Source organism: Apium graveolens, chromosome 10 (genome assembly GCF_009905375.1).
Source record: "Apium graveolens cultivar Ventura chromosome 10, ASM990537v1, whole genome shotgun sequence".
Taxonomy (NCBI): Eukaryota; Viridiplantae; Streptophyta; class Magnoliopsida; order Apiales; family Apiaceae; genus Apium; species Apium graveolens.
In genome coordinates, this window is record NC_133656.1 from 172,492,430 (window position 1) to 172,510,383 (window position 17,954).

Sequence of the window (17,954 nt, forward strand, 5' to 3'; positions counted from 1 at the left end):
CGTTGCCTACCTGCAAAATACCATAAGACATCCTACTTGAAACGCCATGGATTTAGACTTTAGAGGGAGAAACACAGAGCTCTGGCATTTTCCTTTCATTTTAGATTGATATTTCTGTGTGGAAACATGAGCATCTTACCTCAGAGGAGGATGCTAAATGATGTATTGTTCAAAATCTGTTTAGCATCCTGTTTCTACTTATTTTCTTCCCCAAAACTATGATCATGTGTTAGGTTAATTTTGCAAGTTATGGTGACTTGGACATGGACCAGAGTAAGCAAATGCTCTCACCAAATCATTATCATAAACCATATACCAAGACAGATTGATAAGCTGGTCAAGAGCTGCAATAACAGTACTCAATAAGACAATGATGTTATTTGCCCATTAATGAAGGCGACCGAGCTAACTCATCCAGCCAAGATAATGGCAGCAGTATGGCTTTAACTCATAAACAGAGCAGCCAGCAGTAAACCTGAACTTGTAATCTTATTTTCCTTTCTAAACAATCTCCAGCCTTAAAGTTTTCGGAAAAGATCTCCCAATCTGAAACTATTGAAAACTTGAAAAAAAAAACCAACAGACCTAAAATTCTCAACTCACAATTATTATACTAAAAACAAGATGTACCCAAACCTACTGCAACTCATGATAAAGAGCATAAGCTAAATAACAAGATGTATGCAGACCATAGTAGCATTGTGTCCCGATGTTTCTATAGAGATCCAATTTTTGTATAAAAAATGGAAGCCCGTAAAAATATCATTTAAAATCGTTTTCCAGAAGCCTCAAAACAGCACTGCATAGTGGGGAGGGGGGATAAGGTTTGGGTAAACAGAGGCTTTCAGTAAAAAATGATTTTTTTTAACAGATTCTACAATTATTACAAAGATACACTTGCATTTAAATCAAAGTTCTTCCTGAACATTATGTTTACAAATCAAATCTATTGACACTTGAGAAGAGCTCTACAAGCTTTAAAACACATAAATATGAAACCACAGTTTAAAGCACAAATCTATCTATCAAAAGGCATGTACATAAGAAAAATGAGCAGAAGGTATGGACCGGGTAGTTATGGTTTTCAAGTGATTGATAGAATCTGAAACACAGTGTCCTACATCTCCAAATAATATTTCCGTTCAAGCTGTTTTAAATATGAACTAGGCTACTATCCTCGATCACAAATTATCCCGAAAAATTACCATTTGAATTTCAAACCATCAACATCTAACAACAAAACAAATAAAACAATACACAAAAAATAACACAATCACCGAAACTCATTGCATTAACTATAAAAATTCCAACAATCCGCATAATAAATTCCATCATAACAACAATTCCATCATAGCAACGAATACATAACAACCCAAAAAAAAAAAAACTATTTGACATTTGTATTATTACGATCATTATTATCATAATCAACAACCTCATTATCCGTAACGGACATCGAATGCTGAACAATCGATCTCCCGATAGAATTAATCCAGTCCTCCTTCTCTTTCTCGGAATCAGCAATAAAATACATAGTGTCTTCTCTGGTGGACAATTCAAACGCAAATTGTTTATGTAAAACATCTTCAGCTCCTTTGACAGTTAGACAAGTGGCGACAGGGACAACGCCACGTGGAATAGAGTACCTAGTTATATTAGATTCTTTGAACCAGAAGAGTTTACCTTGTTTTAAGACAAACCAACGACGGCGCCATGTCTTGATGTACTCGCCTTGTTTGGTCAACCAGCCGGTGCGTTCTGGCGTTGACCAGAACTCGATGTTTGAGTAGTCTGATGGCGGGGGTGATGCGCCTGTCACGGCTCGCCATAGACTTGCTGCTGCCATGGTGATGTGTTGTGTGTAGAGGTGCGTGTATAGATCGGGGAGATGAGGACAATTAGTGTGTGTGTGTGTGTGTGTGTTGGGATTGGGAAAGTAGATGTTGTGTTGTGTTCCCGATCGAATGTTGTATATTGTGAATAGGGGTGAGCAAAAAAATTCATAACCGTCCAAACCAACCGTTTCAAACCGCCCAAACCGAAATTTAATGGTTTTGTAACGGTTTGAATCAGTTATGGTTTCATTTTTCCAAAACCCGAAAAATAACGGTTTGGTTTGGATTTGTCTTTTATACCGCCCGTTATATCCAAACCACCCGAATCTATTAAATTATTTTATTTATATATTTTAAGGATACATATATTAGATAAATTATTAATATTTATAAGTAGTTGAATCCATGTTATGTTAAAGTGCACTTGAATGTTACATATTGAAGTTAAACGATCCAAATTATTACATAATGAATTTGTTTAGTTGATAATTTATTAACTTATTAAATTTTTTACCTAGTAAATATATGCACATATTTTTCTTAACGGTTTAAACAGAAACCGCCCAACCCGAACCGTTATAGTTTGGGTGGTTTGGTTATATCAGTAACGGTTATGGTTATGGTAATGGTTAAGTAAAATGTAAAACCGCTAAATTTGGTTTGGATGGTTATGAGCTCTAAACCCGCCCATTTCACCCGATACTCACCCCTAATTGTGAAAGTGTAAAACAAAATGTGGTATATGTATTTGTTTATTTTTAGAAAATGCCCCAAATATCTTAGCAACCAAGGGAAACAACCCGACAACATTTTCAAAATATTCTCCAAATGCTCAACTATAAGATGTGTATTTTGGAAAAAATTTGATAATGAAATAGAAATATGTCAATAAATTATTAAAACGTGTCAAATATCCTATCATTTCATTTTAAATTGATTTTTTGTGACGGATTGAAAATAAATAGATAATGTTAATTTTAAGTATTATTTCGTTATACATAGGGTTACTATGTACAGTGCCATGTAGTAAAAAATATAAAAAATGGCATTATTTTTTGCACAAGTTAATTTATTTCCGGGAAAAAAATGTTGTGTTTTTTACTAATTTTTTGCGGAAGTTAATTTATTCCCGGAAAAAAATTATTTAAATGTAAAATGCTCAATTTATTTCTCGGGAATTGCAAGCTCTATTGAAGTAACAAAATGTTTATTGGTAATGTTACTTGCAAGTTTGAGACTTGGCAACATGAAACGCATGCTACATACACCCTGTAAATTAGTATTCCATAAGAGAAACAAAGATATGGGCACTAGGTGGTTGCAAAGGTCTACAAGCTAAAACTATGCTATGTACAGATTGGTCAGAATACTTGGTGTAAGAGATATGGTAGACTAACAAGGTAAGCAATGTCATCAATTTGGAACAGAACCGTGTTGGGTTGAAATTAGTTCAACCCAAAGGTATTCGAGTTTGGAAGAAGATCCTAGTTCCAGTAAAAAAGTAAAAGAAACAAAATATCATAACTTCTGGCATGGCTAAAACAGTGATCCAACAACACAAGATCTGAGAGCTGCAAAATAATTGAACAAAGGTAGTGCAAGAAGTTAAGATGAGTTACTAGTTGCATACCACGCTAAATTTCACCGAGGGATTTCCGATGCCAAAAAAATCAATGAAGCCAATAGAGCTGGAAAAGCCTTCCAACGACAATCTCTCCCTCAACTTGGAACCAAACCAGTCAAGGTCAAAATTAATCCGGCTTATATATCACATGTTACCCCCCCCCCCCTGATAGCTTGAAATGACTACTAATAAGAGAAACTCAGTCTAGGTCTATAAGATCCCGGCTTATCTTTCATTCACGTTCAATGTGCAGTTTAATGTTTCCAGAATAGGGATAATTTAATATCAGTCATCATAACAATACAGAGTAACAAAATCTTGCTGGCTTTGCATTTCTGGGGTTCCGGGTGAGAGGAAGATCAGAGCAAGTCATATTAATACTAGCGACAATAACATTAAAGCAAGCAACTACCAACTTCTTGTCAATCCAACCCTAATTCTATTTCTGCAAACCCTCTTGCGATAATTGACAATCAGGACTTATGTTACAGTCCAATGTTTTCATCCATCAAGGTATCGGGATAAAATTATGTGCAAAATATCCAAATGATCTATGCATTAGGTTTGCTTGAAGTGAAACAAAGCAAGCCTTCTAGTTGCTGTACACATGCTGCATGGCTACAAGCAGACAAATGAAGAATGAACATAATAGGGAAGTAGATAAGAGATCACTCCGTATAAGATAAAGCAAGGACTGGTCACTGCCTCACATTTAAGGTTGCTAAAAGTCACTATATTGACTTAACTGCAACACACTGTAGGCTGCAGTTAAGAATATAATTGTGGAATTGCCTCACCTTTCAACTGGAAATAAAAACTTCAACTTCTCACATGTCTCGCTATTCAACTCGACCTCTTTTACAGAATGATTTGAAGAAAAACATATCTTAATTTGTGTTGATCGATGACTCCCAATTTCCGATGTCCATATAGTTCCAACACAAATTCCTAAACCATGACGTTGCCATTTGTAAAATAAATATTAAACTAAAATTTCACCAAAACTATCCTCCAGACACATCACTTGTACATCAAACCACGTTTTCGAGCTTAGGAAATCGAGCAATTAAATGTAATTTGGTAAGTTTAAACCTCTTCAAACTATACCTAAATTTGGCAGACAAATGATCCTGTTCCAACTTGGTCTCTATATACAAGCTTTAGAGCAAGGCTGGGCTTATCTTAAACCTAGGTTTGTTTGTGAAGAGAGGGCAGCTCCTTATTAAGATATATGTTCACTTTATACAAATAAAAAGTGATGTGAAAACAGGAATCCTAATTTCTGTATTCAAATAAACTGCAGACAAGTGCCCTACCGAGCAAGAAAGATGGGACGTGGCAAGTACTTTTATAAAACAAATGTGAAACATGATACACCAGATTACTCCATCTCACTCTACATAATTTTGTAAGCACACAAATCCTGTCAACTCACTGCAGTGATCAATACCTCTTCCACTCTAACTGCCAGAAGTAAACTATAACAATAACAAGTTGTATTAGAGAACTGCTATATATATATAATTATAGAGGACAAGCACCAAATATCACCTGCCCAGCACACTGGCAGGGGGAACCCCACTTTCACTATTAATGTCATCCTCTATTTCACATCTGTCCAAACATATAGCATTGTTATTAACACTTACTTCTGAGCTAGCGTTACTGCTTGTTGCAACAGGTGAGTCTTGAACTCCAACTATCCTGCTTCTTGGTGCAGGCCCTGATCTCACACTATACATGGACGATGCAGGAATATTTTTCATCAACGGCCTTAGATTTCCTGGAATACTTCGTCTTATATCCTGATCCCAAAGATAATCAAGAAACTTAGCCAAATATTTACAAGGGGGTTAGAGAGAAACACAAACTGTCACAAATAAACCAGCAAACAAAATTATCGAAGGTTTATCAATTTTAAGTGATATTTTCTAAAGGTAAGGTGTAAATTAGCGTTAACTGACCTAATCCTACAACAAATTCACCAAACTAAAACCCAGGTTCACCTACGTTTGACACCTTGAGTTCAAATTGTCTAGAAGTACTGAAGTAGTATTTTAGTTCATAAGATAACTTATTTGGTAGTAAAACTCTACTCCCTCAGTTCCAAAATAAGTGTCGCTTTGACTTTTTTCACATATTTTAAAGCATTGCCACGTTAAGAAAAAAAGCCACTTTCAATAAAAAATAATAATTTTCTTTTTGTGAATACAAATTTTATGGCCAAGTTTTAATTTAACAAAAAAAAATTGAAAAAGGGAATTAGCTCTTTGTACAGCCTATAATACATGCAAAAAAGTCAAAGCGAGACTTATTTTGGAACGTAGGGACTATATTATATTGCCTAACACAGTATATTGCGAGGTAAAATATTTACCATATGCCTCATAGCCATGTCCAAGGATTTCTTAGAGAGAGATCGTCCGAAGCCGGAGCTGTCGGGGGATGAGGACTTTCCAGATAAGTTACTGTGCGGGGAATGTTTGTCATCCTGTCTCGGTGGCGCCAGTTTCCGCATATTCATCACCCTTTCAACCATCTTTGTTCCGTACATGACAGGGCTCACATTATCATTAGCATTAGCATATGCACGATTCAGTGCAGGAACGGAGCTTCTGCTGTTGACATTTACACCATTTGGAGGTCTTCCTCTCGAGGGAGAACATGACTGACGTCTAATCCTTCCATTAGGAGCAGGCTCGACTGATGAAGATCGAATAACTTGTGATCCAGGCTTACCCCTAGTAGCTGAGACGGGCCTCTCAGAAAGTGAGGTTCGTAAATTTGGTGGTGCGTCTAGAGAGAAACCAGGCATCTCTGAAGGTTTCCATGGTCTGGGTTTTACTATCGGAGAACTAACACGTGGAGGCACTGTATTTCTAGAAGTAGCAGTAGCAACCTTGGGGAACAAAGAAGGAGACTTAACTGGAGGAGAGGATGAATCTAATGCAGTTGATAGGGTGGTTGGTCGGCGAATTGGCGTTGTTGCCCTGGACGTTGGCTTGGATGCAGGTACTGAAGAGGTTTTGGCTGGTAGCGTTGAAGATCTTGCAGTTGGCCTAGCTGTAGGGGTTGAAGATCTTGCGGTAGAACTAGCCGGTGTTGAAGTTCTTGTAGTAGAACTAGGCGTAGGCGTTGAAGATCTTGCAGTAGAGCTAGCTGCAGTTGAGGATCTTGCAGTAGACCTGGCTGGTGTTGAAGATCTTGCAGTGAACCTGGGCGTGGGTGTTGAAGATCTTGCAGTGGACCTTGATGGTGTTGAAGATCTTGCAGGAACTGTGGGATTAGTTGAGGTTAGAGTGGCACAAGAGGTGGGTGTTGAAGTCCTAGAAGGCTTAGATGTATTACCAACCAAGGGTTTAGATGTAGCAGCAGATGAGGGCTTAGGGGCTGAGCTCGAAACCGGTTTAGATACTGAGTTCAGAGTAGGGCGTTGAGTTGGTGTAGCTGATCTTGGCCCTAGACCCCCAGACAAAGAGGGGCCCCTACCTCCTCCGCTAGACATATTCAACCCAGGAGATGAAGCAGACTGTCTAGATGCTAAGTTTTTTGCAGTAGACTCCAGTTGGACGTTTGCTACCTAGAATCATAATAAACAATGAACAGAACAGAAATTCAGGAATCTGCTAATTCTATAAATAACAATTTAGATAGGTTGGAGTTTAAGTAAAAAAAGGCAGCTTGGATCATTTAAGTACTAAGCCATACAGAGAAGAGATTATTGTGTATGACTTACAGAGAAGAGATTATTGTGTATGAGAGCTCATGACTATTTTTTACATTAAGGAGGTATGGCAAGAACATAAACATGTAGCATCAAGCAAAGATGTACAAATATAAATCATCATACATTTTTAGTTTAGAAACACAGAGAGAGATTTTCTAGAAAGAAAAGAAGATGCAAGCATACTTAAAAATAACTTGATGCAAAGTTCATCTCCTCACAACTGAATAGAGAATCGATGTCACCTCATCAACCTTGTTAATGTTGATTCAATTTAGTGCAAATTAAACATAGGAGGGGCTTATGCTGAGTAGTATTTACTTCTAAGAGGAAACCAGCGAACAGGGCTAGATATGGTTGTTTCCAGTGAGAAGTACATGTAAAAATATATATTAAAGTCTGCAAAGCCGGGGTGCAGTAGTGCATGTTACAAACCAAAATTCAGTTTTGAGTTTCAGGTGAATTCTATACTATACTATAATTAAAAGAGTAATACAGAAATTATCATCCATTTGTTTAAAGATGGAAATCTAAAACTCTGTTCTGCTTATCTACATGGCAAATGAGAGTGCGATTTCTTGAAAACTGGACTCAGCTGAATGACAATTGACTCCATTCTTTTTTGGACTTGCATTAGACATATTTTTAGGTGTTCCATAGAAGAACAAATGTTCCATGTAGATAATAAGAATACAACTATTACCTATCTACTTAAGCCTATCTAATAAATACATAAGCCACATGTTCTTTGGACTGATTCTTCTTCCCTTTTTTAGTATTATTTGGACTAATTCTTCTTTGTTTCTAAATATAAAAAAATTAAGAAAGCATTACAATTGTGCTCTTACTCTAGATTTCGATGCAGTTGGATGAGCTTCAGGAGTTACAGTCTGACTCGTAACAGAATTTTGTGATTCCATCTCCAGTGAAGGAAATAGAGGAGTTCCAGGAGGGGATAGTAGCCTGAAGACACAAGAGAGTCCTGTAAATTACCCATCTTAGAACTATCCACTACTGTATAAGATAACATTATCTCTACAAACTCCACACCAACTTATCCCACATAAAAAACAAATTAAATATAAAATAAAGGAGTAATAATAGATTTGCTATCAAGCTAGATGGAGAAATTACTACCGACTACTTGAAGACAATACGTGCAAATGGCAAAGAGGGTAGAAGATAAACCATTAGCGGAAAAAATATGTCCAGGAATGAATGCATATTACCAAGACCGAAGTTAGGATTCCACTCAAAGCTCACTAGACTGCCACTAACCAACATCAAAAGAAACACGCAGAGTAAACAATTTCTACCAGAATTACCATTCATAATCATTCTTATCACCCTCCGAGTTCAAAAACTCATCAGACGCAGTCTTCAGTGCAGGTGCTAGACTCGCTGCAATATCATTTATAGGAGAACTCCCCGTTGTTCCTGCACGATATAAACTTCAATCCAACACCTCACCACCATAAATCAATAAATAACCCATAAATCCATATATGCCAAATATCATTATTCCCTCAACATTTTAATATAATCCCCCCACAAAAGTACAACATAGATCAGCATCAATAAAAAACACAATAAATATCACATAAATCCAAATTAGATTCACTAGCCAATCAAGAAATAATAATAAACACCCATCAAATCTCTCTCTCTCTCTCTCTCTCTCTCTCACACACACACACCCACACACCCACACACACATACAGACATGCTAAAACCTATAAAGGTCCAAACTTTACCAAATAAAAAGGCAAATTAATGCTTAAACCCTATAAAGATCCAAACTTTACATAAAAGAAAGCCTGATTAAAGCTAAAAACACTATCAAGATCCAAACTTTACCAAAAAAAATTCAAGAAAAGCAAGATCATACCGAGTGAAGCATGAAACTCGTCCGAGTTATGCAAGAAGACTGAGTCACGTTCTTTCTCAATTTTCCTCATGTCGAGAAACAAAGCAAGCTCATCTTCTTTATCAATCATCCTCATTGGCATTTCCGGAACCCTAAAATTCATCTTTTTCAGAACCCTAATTTTATCCCCAAATTGATATACTAAATCAAACCCTAGCTTTTAGATTCGCATCTAAAAATTGATAATACAACGCCAATTATTCACATTTGGATCTGAATTACAGCTCAAATCAACACAAAAAGAACCCACATTTTCATTATATATACTTGCACATTACTTGTACGTATAATTCGTGATTATCTAAATATAGGTAAAAATAACAACAGAAATAAAATTATACAAATACTTGAATATAGAATGTATAGTAAATCAGTAAGTTATAATAATGAAATTTAATATTTAAGTAAATATTATTCGAACCCTCAAATTTTAGTAATTAAATGAGTGATATTTAAAAAGCGGAAAAGAAAATGTAGGAAGTGAAAAACGGAGGGAACAGCGTGATAATAAGCGGAGATTTTGATTTTTGAAGAATATATCAAATTAAATATTTTAAAATTTGGAATTAATTATTTTAGAGAGATGATAGGTGGGGGGATGAAGATAATAATGCAACTAACAGCTTTTTTGATGTTACTCTCACTTAAAAGTTACGTTATCTTGTTGTCGAAACCGAAATGTATACATTTTTGTATTGTTTTCTTTCGTTTTCTGTTTTGCTGATTTTGTACTTCATATATTGCTGTATTTTCTGTTTTAAAAAAAAAATGAGACCAAGGAAATTAGTAGATTTTGAATAAAAGTAAACATTGTGTTTTGGTTCTCGTTTAATCATAATCAAAGATAAATTGACAAAAAAATAATTTTTAAAAAATAAATGAAGTTTGAAGTGACCCGAACTGAATAAGAAAAAATACGATGACGGAATATATTTGGTTAGAGATAGAATTTATCATAAATAAAATTAATAATTTACTAACTTCAAGCCCCAGGGTCCCCTGATCATTATTTCTTGGTTGGCGCTGAGTCCAGATTGCATGTAATACTTGTAAGGTGCTAAATTAATGTATACCATTAAAATTCTGTTGACCATAGTTGCTTATGACTCCCACTTGAGTGCAGAATGTGAAGTTCATGTTCTTCACATGATATTACTACTTTCTGAGTTCTTACATAATGTATCACAGCTAATGACATTGAAAGGCTATCTTCAGACAGCTATGCAAAACTTGAATGGAGTTAAAAATTTAGAGGAGAACAACTGAAGGCTTCCACAGTAATTACCAAATCCCAACATTACAGTAGAATATATAAAATTTTATACTAAACGGTAAAAATTTATTATACACGGCTTGTTGCCACATAAATTTCAGATACAACAATTGCCAATTGGTAGATGTTCCGTCACCTATAGCATTTTTTGAAATACACTTAACCCAAATAGTTAATAAAAAAAATGGAATGCAGAATGTTGAAACTTGAAAGCATGGAACTGTACATTCTTAATTCTTACTAATGAAAATAACCAATATTTGATATTGCATAATCGTCTGAACAGATCAGAGGAGTTCCAGTCTTACAATTAATATGGACAACTAAGAACTGGAATAATGTTTGATGGAATTGCAACAAATGTCTGGAAAGACTACAAGTGTTCCGGTATTTTAGAGAACTATGAACAATGAAGACTTGAAATAATGACAAAAGGGAAACAGCAGCAATCCCCAATAGCGGAAATCACCTTGTTGAGAATCAATGAGGGGAGTAAAGAATGTACAATTTGAAATTAGACGTCATATTAAACATCTTCAGGGTCACTTCCACTGACATGAGCTTCATGGTTGACCCAATAATTAGTTCCATCAGGGCCTGAAATCTTAAACCTGCAGTAACAAAACCCCGTGTGATAGATAAGTGCAAGTAGACTGACAGCAAGCTAAATAAACTATGTATGTTTGGATCATGGGATTTCAACCTGGTTAATGGGAATGGAAATAAGATTCTAAAACATTTTTGTAGTGCAATCTCATTACCATTCCTATTAATCGGGTTAAAATCCCATTATACAAAGGGAACCTATATTTTAAGCAGTTCAAACCAAGTTCAAACTTCAAACTAATAATTATGTACCTCTCTAGGACCGATTTCCCTTCCTTGTATTTCTGGCTCTTCTCCTTGGCAGTCTCCTGAAAGATAGGTTACATTAAGTTAGGCTATGTATGCCAAAGTGGAAACAAATGTTCTATAAACTTGGAAGTTGCATCTTCATCTTACATATGTCCAGCCAACAATCGACCCACATTTCACACAGAAGATGTCAGCAACAGTGTGCAATCCGGTCATCATCATCCTATCTTCCTTCGGCCCAAGAGTGACGTTCACTCTGTTAAAATATAGGCGGAAATTTATAGCATGTAGAAGCATGCATTTTGGAATATACTAGTTTGATAAAGGATTAAGTATTTCATACAGAAACTAGAATTACAATTTATACTAGGTTCTCCCCCTGTATCTATTCAGAAAGCAAGAGATGCAGGACATGATAGTAAGAGACATGGTCAACTCTAAGAGGGGAAAATTCAAGAAACAACCCACAAAAATAATCCAAATGTTAAAACTCTTAAGATAGGATTCAGAATTTCAAGCCATAGATTATTCTTTAGGTGAAATAATGTATGTACTACAAACAAGTAAAGACATTGTATTTCTTCTATCAAAATGTTTGTACTATTTAAGTTTAACAAAACAGAAGTGAACAGTATGCAATGCGGCCTTTCTCTGCCATGCTTCACAGCATTAAAAGTAATTAGCACGAAGGCACTACAATGATCTAAAACACTTCACCCCGATGATAGATTCATTCTCCAATGCACAATGAATCAAGTGAAATACAAGGGAACCATCTAAGTAAGCATTTGTTTTATCAGAAATGTATTGGCACGTGCACCAAAGAAACTTTTAAAACTCAGAAGGGTCAAACTCATTACAGTTTATTGGATCGCAACCGAAAACTTTAGATACCTACAGCCTAATGCGTGGGTAGTTAAAATAACTGCTGACTGGTAAGACAACTCAGACAGATATAATCAGTATTTGTTTCAGATGTCCAATCGAGCTTTTTCATATTCTCTTCTGTAAAATGTATCCTAGCTTGCTTCAGTGATAAGCTAGAAAGACAAAATTTCCTCCTATTTTCTGTCCAAGTCAGCTAGAGCTTTTCCTCTACTTCCCGATAAAGGAGAAGATAACAGGTATCTGTAGGGTCACAAGAAAGTTGAAGCACCAAGCAATCTCTCTCTTTATTATTCAATGATGCCCAATGGTCCTCAAACAGGAAGATGGAAGAATTACATTATATATCAGTAACTAAATGGAGAAAACAATATATTCTTGATACTATCTCCAATAAACAGTTTCAAGGTTAAGTTCAGGTTATACAGCTCACCCGCAAACAAAAGACCTCAAACAAAAATAGAGAACTGGAACAAAGATGCTAGTAACTTCACATTTTGAAAATATATTAAAAACAATGATTATAGTAATAAGCCAATAAAAGGGTATACATATTTCTCGAATAGCAGAAATGCATTTCAAAGTTCCATAGGAGCCTGCTAGAAGCGCTTTAAGAAAACAAAAAAATGTATCAAGGTGTAAGCCATGCCCAATATGTAGAAAAACTTACACCTTGCTGAAGAGATAAGCTTTACCATGCCTGCAGTGAAATGACTGGATAAAAAAAACAGAAGGGAAGACTATCAGCAAATTACTTCTTTGCAATCTTATTGTTGGAAAATTAAAAGGGAAGAACAGAAAACAAAAGCTAGGTATAAAACAGAGGACAAAAGCTATCGGAAAATTATGTCAATATATAAATGCCAACTTATGAACTAGTGGCGAATACTTCCAGTAATTGGAAAATATTTGGTCTTTTCTGGGAAGCCGCCTCAAAGAAGCTCTTGAAAGAGAAGCCGCCTCTCTGATTGATTATAAGGTTCAAAATTGATTGTGAGAATAAAAAATGTCTGGATATACCAATATGAAAAGCCAGGCTTAAGGGTCTAGGTACATACTTTACGTCACGCACCCTTATAGTTTATAATTCTTTTAAATCTACAGATCAGGGTTTTCTATATGATCAAGAATGTACATCAAATCTGTATTTATCCAAACATTTAGAAGGTGAAAATAAGCTACTAGACCACATAACGGCATTGGAAAAAATTCACAGCTTTTCAGCTTCCTGAAAATTATAGATAAAAATAATAAAATCATCCAACTTGCAACGAACAGTTTTTTACCAAAACAACCATTGACAATTTGCAGATCACATTCCACGGCAACCAATGATCCAACAAAGAAATGACATTCTAATGTCCTTGCCAATTCCAAAAACCAAACTTCCTCGTCTAGAATAAAATGTAGTTAACCTTTCTAAACCGACAAACACGAATACTCTTGATGCTATTATGGATAACCATCTTAATATATACTCAATCATTCAGTCTAACCACACTAAAAAGTCCTCAACAGACAATCATACAGAATCACAAAAATCATCAGACTATAGAAAACAAGAACAGATAATCAAAACTCCACAAACTAAAAAGAGCACAATAACTGAATTACATATAAGATTAATGAACAAAAAAAAAACCCAGAAAACAAAATGATCAAGAATGAATAAAAGAAAGTACCTTGGAAACTATGCTATCACATAGAGCAAGATGAGTCTGGCAGTGCTTGCAACTATAGATCTTTCCTTCAAGACTCACCAAAAACAACCTACCCATCTCTCTCTGTCTCTCTATCTCTACCTTTAGGAATAAAAGTCACCTACTTTTCTTCAACTGCAGACTAAACTAAGAAGAAGACAATGAATATATGACTGTGTAATAGAAAATAGTATAATTTTTGTATTGAATAGTTTAATTTTTGTAAATAACAGATAGAAAATATGGGTAAAAAAAATTAATAAAAAAGAGAGAGAAGTGGATGGATAAAGATTGATCGGAAGGAACGTGAAGTAAAGGATAAATAATGGTGAGAAGAAATAAGAGAAGTGCAATCACAAGAGATAAACAGAAAGACAGTGGGGATGTCTTGTGCACTGTAAAATATGGTAGTAAATAAAATAGTAAATAGATAGATATATGATGAATCTTCGAACTTTGAACTTTGAACTTTGAAGTTAGATGGTGAACTACTTCTACAAACTTGACTGCTGACAATAAATCTGGTATTTCTGTTAATTTCCCACTTCTTGTATCTAATTTATGTTTGCCGAATTTTTTAAGGGGTATTTTGAATTGAGATCTTAATATATTATATATAATTTATGAATTTTAATAAATTATATCTGATTTTGATTTTACGTGTATTTTAAATAAAATGTCGTAGAGTTGATGAAAATTTTTTAGGATATAAACACGATCCTTCAAAATTTCATAAATTATAACAGGATTTCCAAAACCATAATATATATTGAACAATCTTACAAAATCAATCATTTTATGAAGTAAAGTTCAAACAAATCCGTCATCATGTGAATACAATCAAATTTTAAATGATTTTAGATAATCTCAATTAAATATCATCAAATTTTTAAATATAATTTAAAATCCTGATAGAATAACACCAGTTTTTGTAGCATAATTTAAAATCTTAGTTGAATATCATAAAATTCAGATACATTTTTTAAAATCTCAGTTGAATACAACTAGATTTCGTGAATAAATTTTTTTAAAAAAATCTCAATTCACTACACCCCTATATATTAAATTGGGTATAAAAATAGTTTTAAAATAATATATGATGAACTATATTATTTGGTGAGATTGATGTTAACGATGTCAATACATACCTGATTCATCTTATTAATGATATGTTGATCACATTTTGGAATGATTTTCAAATCCAATTTTAAATATCTATCTCTAGAAAGATACATAATTTTTTAAGTTTTTATATGTAGGGATCACTCTGATTATTTAAATTTCTTGGATATTTCTAGACTACACACCGTTACATAACTTACCCCTTGTTTTAGACTAAATAATTATTTAAAATGATATCAAAATTTAGTTTTGAAAGGGATTTCGAATTCAAATTTTTCGGCTTGATTTATTTTAATTAAATATTTATATTGGTGTTACTGCCACAGATGAAAGGAAGGTTCAAATAGTATTTTTTTATATCATAATCTAATGGCTTAAGGAAAATGGAATTTGAATACATTATCGGCAAAAATAAAACTTGTAACATTTTTCAGAGATTTTTCATTTTTACAACATTTTTAATGTTCAACAAAAATCCAAGAAAAATGGAATTAGTTGGATTGAATAGGCATATGGATCTTATTCTTAGTGGACTTCCCCAATAGGCTGACTAGATCCAACGTCTAAGATTCTACTTGGGCTCATTGGGTAGAAAACTCTTACATACAAAGCCCATTAAAAAATTAACCGCTCTTTCATTTAGACATCTACAACTTACGATTTCAAGTAGGACTGTCAAAAATATTCGAAAAATCCGATATCGGTCCGAAAAATTCGTATTTGTATCCAGAAAAAAGCGGATAGTATCCGTATTCGAAATAAAGCGGATATTATCCGTATTCGAATCCGGGGATTAAGGATACGGATACGGATATAGGCGTATCCGTATCTGAAAATATCTGTATCCGAGTATATATATATATATATATTTAATAATATATATATATATATTTCTTATAATTTTAATAATATAGTAATCATATAATTTTATTATATTATTAATTTTTACATTAAAATATCTACTTTAAAAACATTATTCAATTTTTTGTATATACAGTTTAAAGTTTAAACAGTTTATTAGTTTAAGACTTTAACTTCGTATCGTGAGTTCGTGACCTAGGTCTTCCACTCTTCCTCTTCCCATTCCAATCGACGAATCCATTCTAACCCACCGGCCGCCGCAACCACGCTCTTCTTCATTCATAACCTAAATCCTAAACCTAATACCATTGATTCAATTAGTCATATAAGGTATATTCATATATTGATTTAATTTTTCTTAATATGATATGTAATTTGATTTTATTCTTATTTTTTAATCTAACAATTGATGATTTGTTTCTTGTTTGATTGGGTTGCAGATCTAAGTACCTGTACTGCAGTCGAGTTTTCCAATTCACACACCCTAGCTAAATACTAAATATTCGAATAATGGAACAAGGTAGTTCTTAGAATCTTATTCTACTTTTTTCTATTTTAGGTTGTTGTTCGACGAGTTTGAATGTTTGAATTTTGATATATAAACTATAGTGTGCAATTATGTTTGTATATCTTTTGTTTTAATTTTTGTATTACCGAAAATTCCAAAGCATGATGTTTATTCTCTACAATTATAGGAAATACTTCTGGTTCAGCATCATCTAATTCAGTTGGCATGGTATCAACGAAATGTGCTGCAAATGTTTCTAAAAGTGATCAGGATTGCACTATAACTTCAGAAGAAGTTAATGCTAGCCAAAAAAAGAAAAAACCAGCAGCAAAGAAACCAAGAGTATTGACATCAGCTGTTTGGGAACACCTTAATCGTATTACCAGTGAAACCAAAGAAGGTACGCAGAAAATTGATGCTATTTGTAAGTATTGTCATGCTCCTTTTAGTGGGGCAAGTAAAGACGGGACAACTCATTTGAAAAATCACGCGGAAAAATGTCGAATGAGAATAGTAAAAGTTCCGGTATCTCAAAAGCTTTTAGGAAAACAAATTAATAGTCAGGATTCTCAACCCAAATTAGGAGTTCATAAATTTGATCAAGCTATAGAAAGAGATTTGTATGCTAAAATGGTTGCTAAACATGATCTGCCATTTTTAATGGCTAAATATGAGTATTTTCGTCTTTGGATTTCTTACGTAATGCCTTCTTACAAGCACCGGTCTAGAAATACAGTAAAATCTGATTTGGTAAGTGTGTATACGGCTGAGAAAGAGCGTATATATAAGGAAATTGAAAATATGAATTCTAGAGTTAGCCTTACTACCGATGGGTGGAAACCCAAGCATCAACAACGATCATACTTTTGTGTCACTTATCACTATATTGATGATGCTTGGGTTTTGCACAAAAGAATTATTGCCTTCCGTGTAGTTCCATACCCACATCATGGTGTTAATCTAAGTGAGTGGCTAAAAGAGAGAATATTAGAGTGGAATATTGATAATAAGTTATCTTCGGTTGTTGTTGATAATGCTTCTAATAATTTGGGGATGCTTTCGGGTATTAAGACATGGTTAAATGGAAAGAAAGCACTAGTTCACAATGGTGACATGTTTCATATGCGGTGTGTGCCACATATCCTTAATTTGATCGTGAAGAGTGGATTAGAATTGCTAGATCAATTAATCGAGAAAATTCAAAAAACAGCAAAATATATTGGATCTTCTACCCAAAGAGATGAGAAGTTCACTATTGCTTTGTCGCAAACCAAACTCAACACTAGGCTACGTATTCCCTTAGATGTTGACACCCGTTGGAACTCAACTTATAAAATGCTTGTTGCTTCTTTAGAACTCCGTCCTGCTATTGAACGTCTAAAAGAATTAGACTCTGAATATAAATGTTTTCCTAGTGAAATTGAGTGGGAAAATGGGAAGAAATTATGTGAGTGTTTGAAGATCTTTTCAGATATAACAAAAAAGCATTCAGCCACTAAATATTCAACTGCTAATTTGTATTTTATTGATGTGATTCAAATTCGAAGAAGCATCAATTATGGGCTGAATCTAGTGATGATTGGATTAGTTTGATGGGTTCAAAAATGCAACTTAAATTTGACAAGTATTGGGATGAATGC

General features: G+C 34.3%; 3 protein-coding genes across 4 annotated transcripts; all 3 read right to left on the reverse strand.

Annotated features, from left to right (window-relative positions):
• Positions 1–1,265: 1,265 nt before the first annotated feature.
• Positions 1,266–1,986, reverse strand: LOC141689038 (pleckstrin homology domain-containing protein 1). The gene has a single exon (XM_074493199.1). The coding sequence runs from the start codon at positions 1,844–1,846 to the stop codon at positions 1,388–1,390; it is 459 nt and encodes a 152-aa protein (XP_074349300.1). The 5' UTR covers positions 1,847–1,986; the 3' UTR covers positions 1,266–1,387.
• Positions 1,987–4,790: 2,804 nt separating this feature from the next.
• Positions 4,791–9,409, reverse strand: LOC141689991 (uncharacterized). Of its 2 annotated transcripts, none has more exons than XM_074494551.1 (5): positions 9,072–9,409; positions 8,509–8,620; positions 8,032–8,146; positions 5,837–7,039; positions 4,791–5,264 (listed from the first exon to the last, which is right to left on the reverse strand). In XM_074494551.1, exons 1-5 carry the CDS (start codon positions 9,211–9,213, stop codon positions 5,007–5,009), a joined length of 1,830 nt encoding a protein of 609 aa, XP_074350652.1. In that variant the 5' UTR covers positions 9,214–9,409; the 3' UTR covers positions 4,791–5,006. The 2 variants fall into 2 exon arrangements, with proteins under 2 accessions (XP_074350652.1, XP_074350653.1); XM_074494552.1 differs by having other exon boundaries at positions 8,032–8,165; positions 9,072–9,211.
• Positions 9,410–10,582: 1,173 nt separating this feature from the next.
• Positions 10,583–14,228, reverse strand: LOC141692466 (protein yippee-like). Its single transcript, XM_074497320.1, has 5 exons — positions 13,806–14,228; positions 12,794–12,837; positions 11,386–11,494; positions 11,242–11,297; positions 10,583–10,994 (listed from the first exon to the last, which is right to left on the reverse strand). The coding sequence occupies exons 1-5, from the start codon at positions 13,899–13,901 to the stop codon at positions 10,910–10,912; spliced, it is 390 nt and encodes a 129-aa protein (XP_074353421.1). The 5' UTR covers positions 13,902–14,228; the 3' UTR covers positions 10,583–10,909.
• Positions 14,229–17,954: the final 3,726 nt, after the last annotated feature.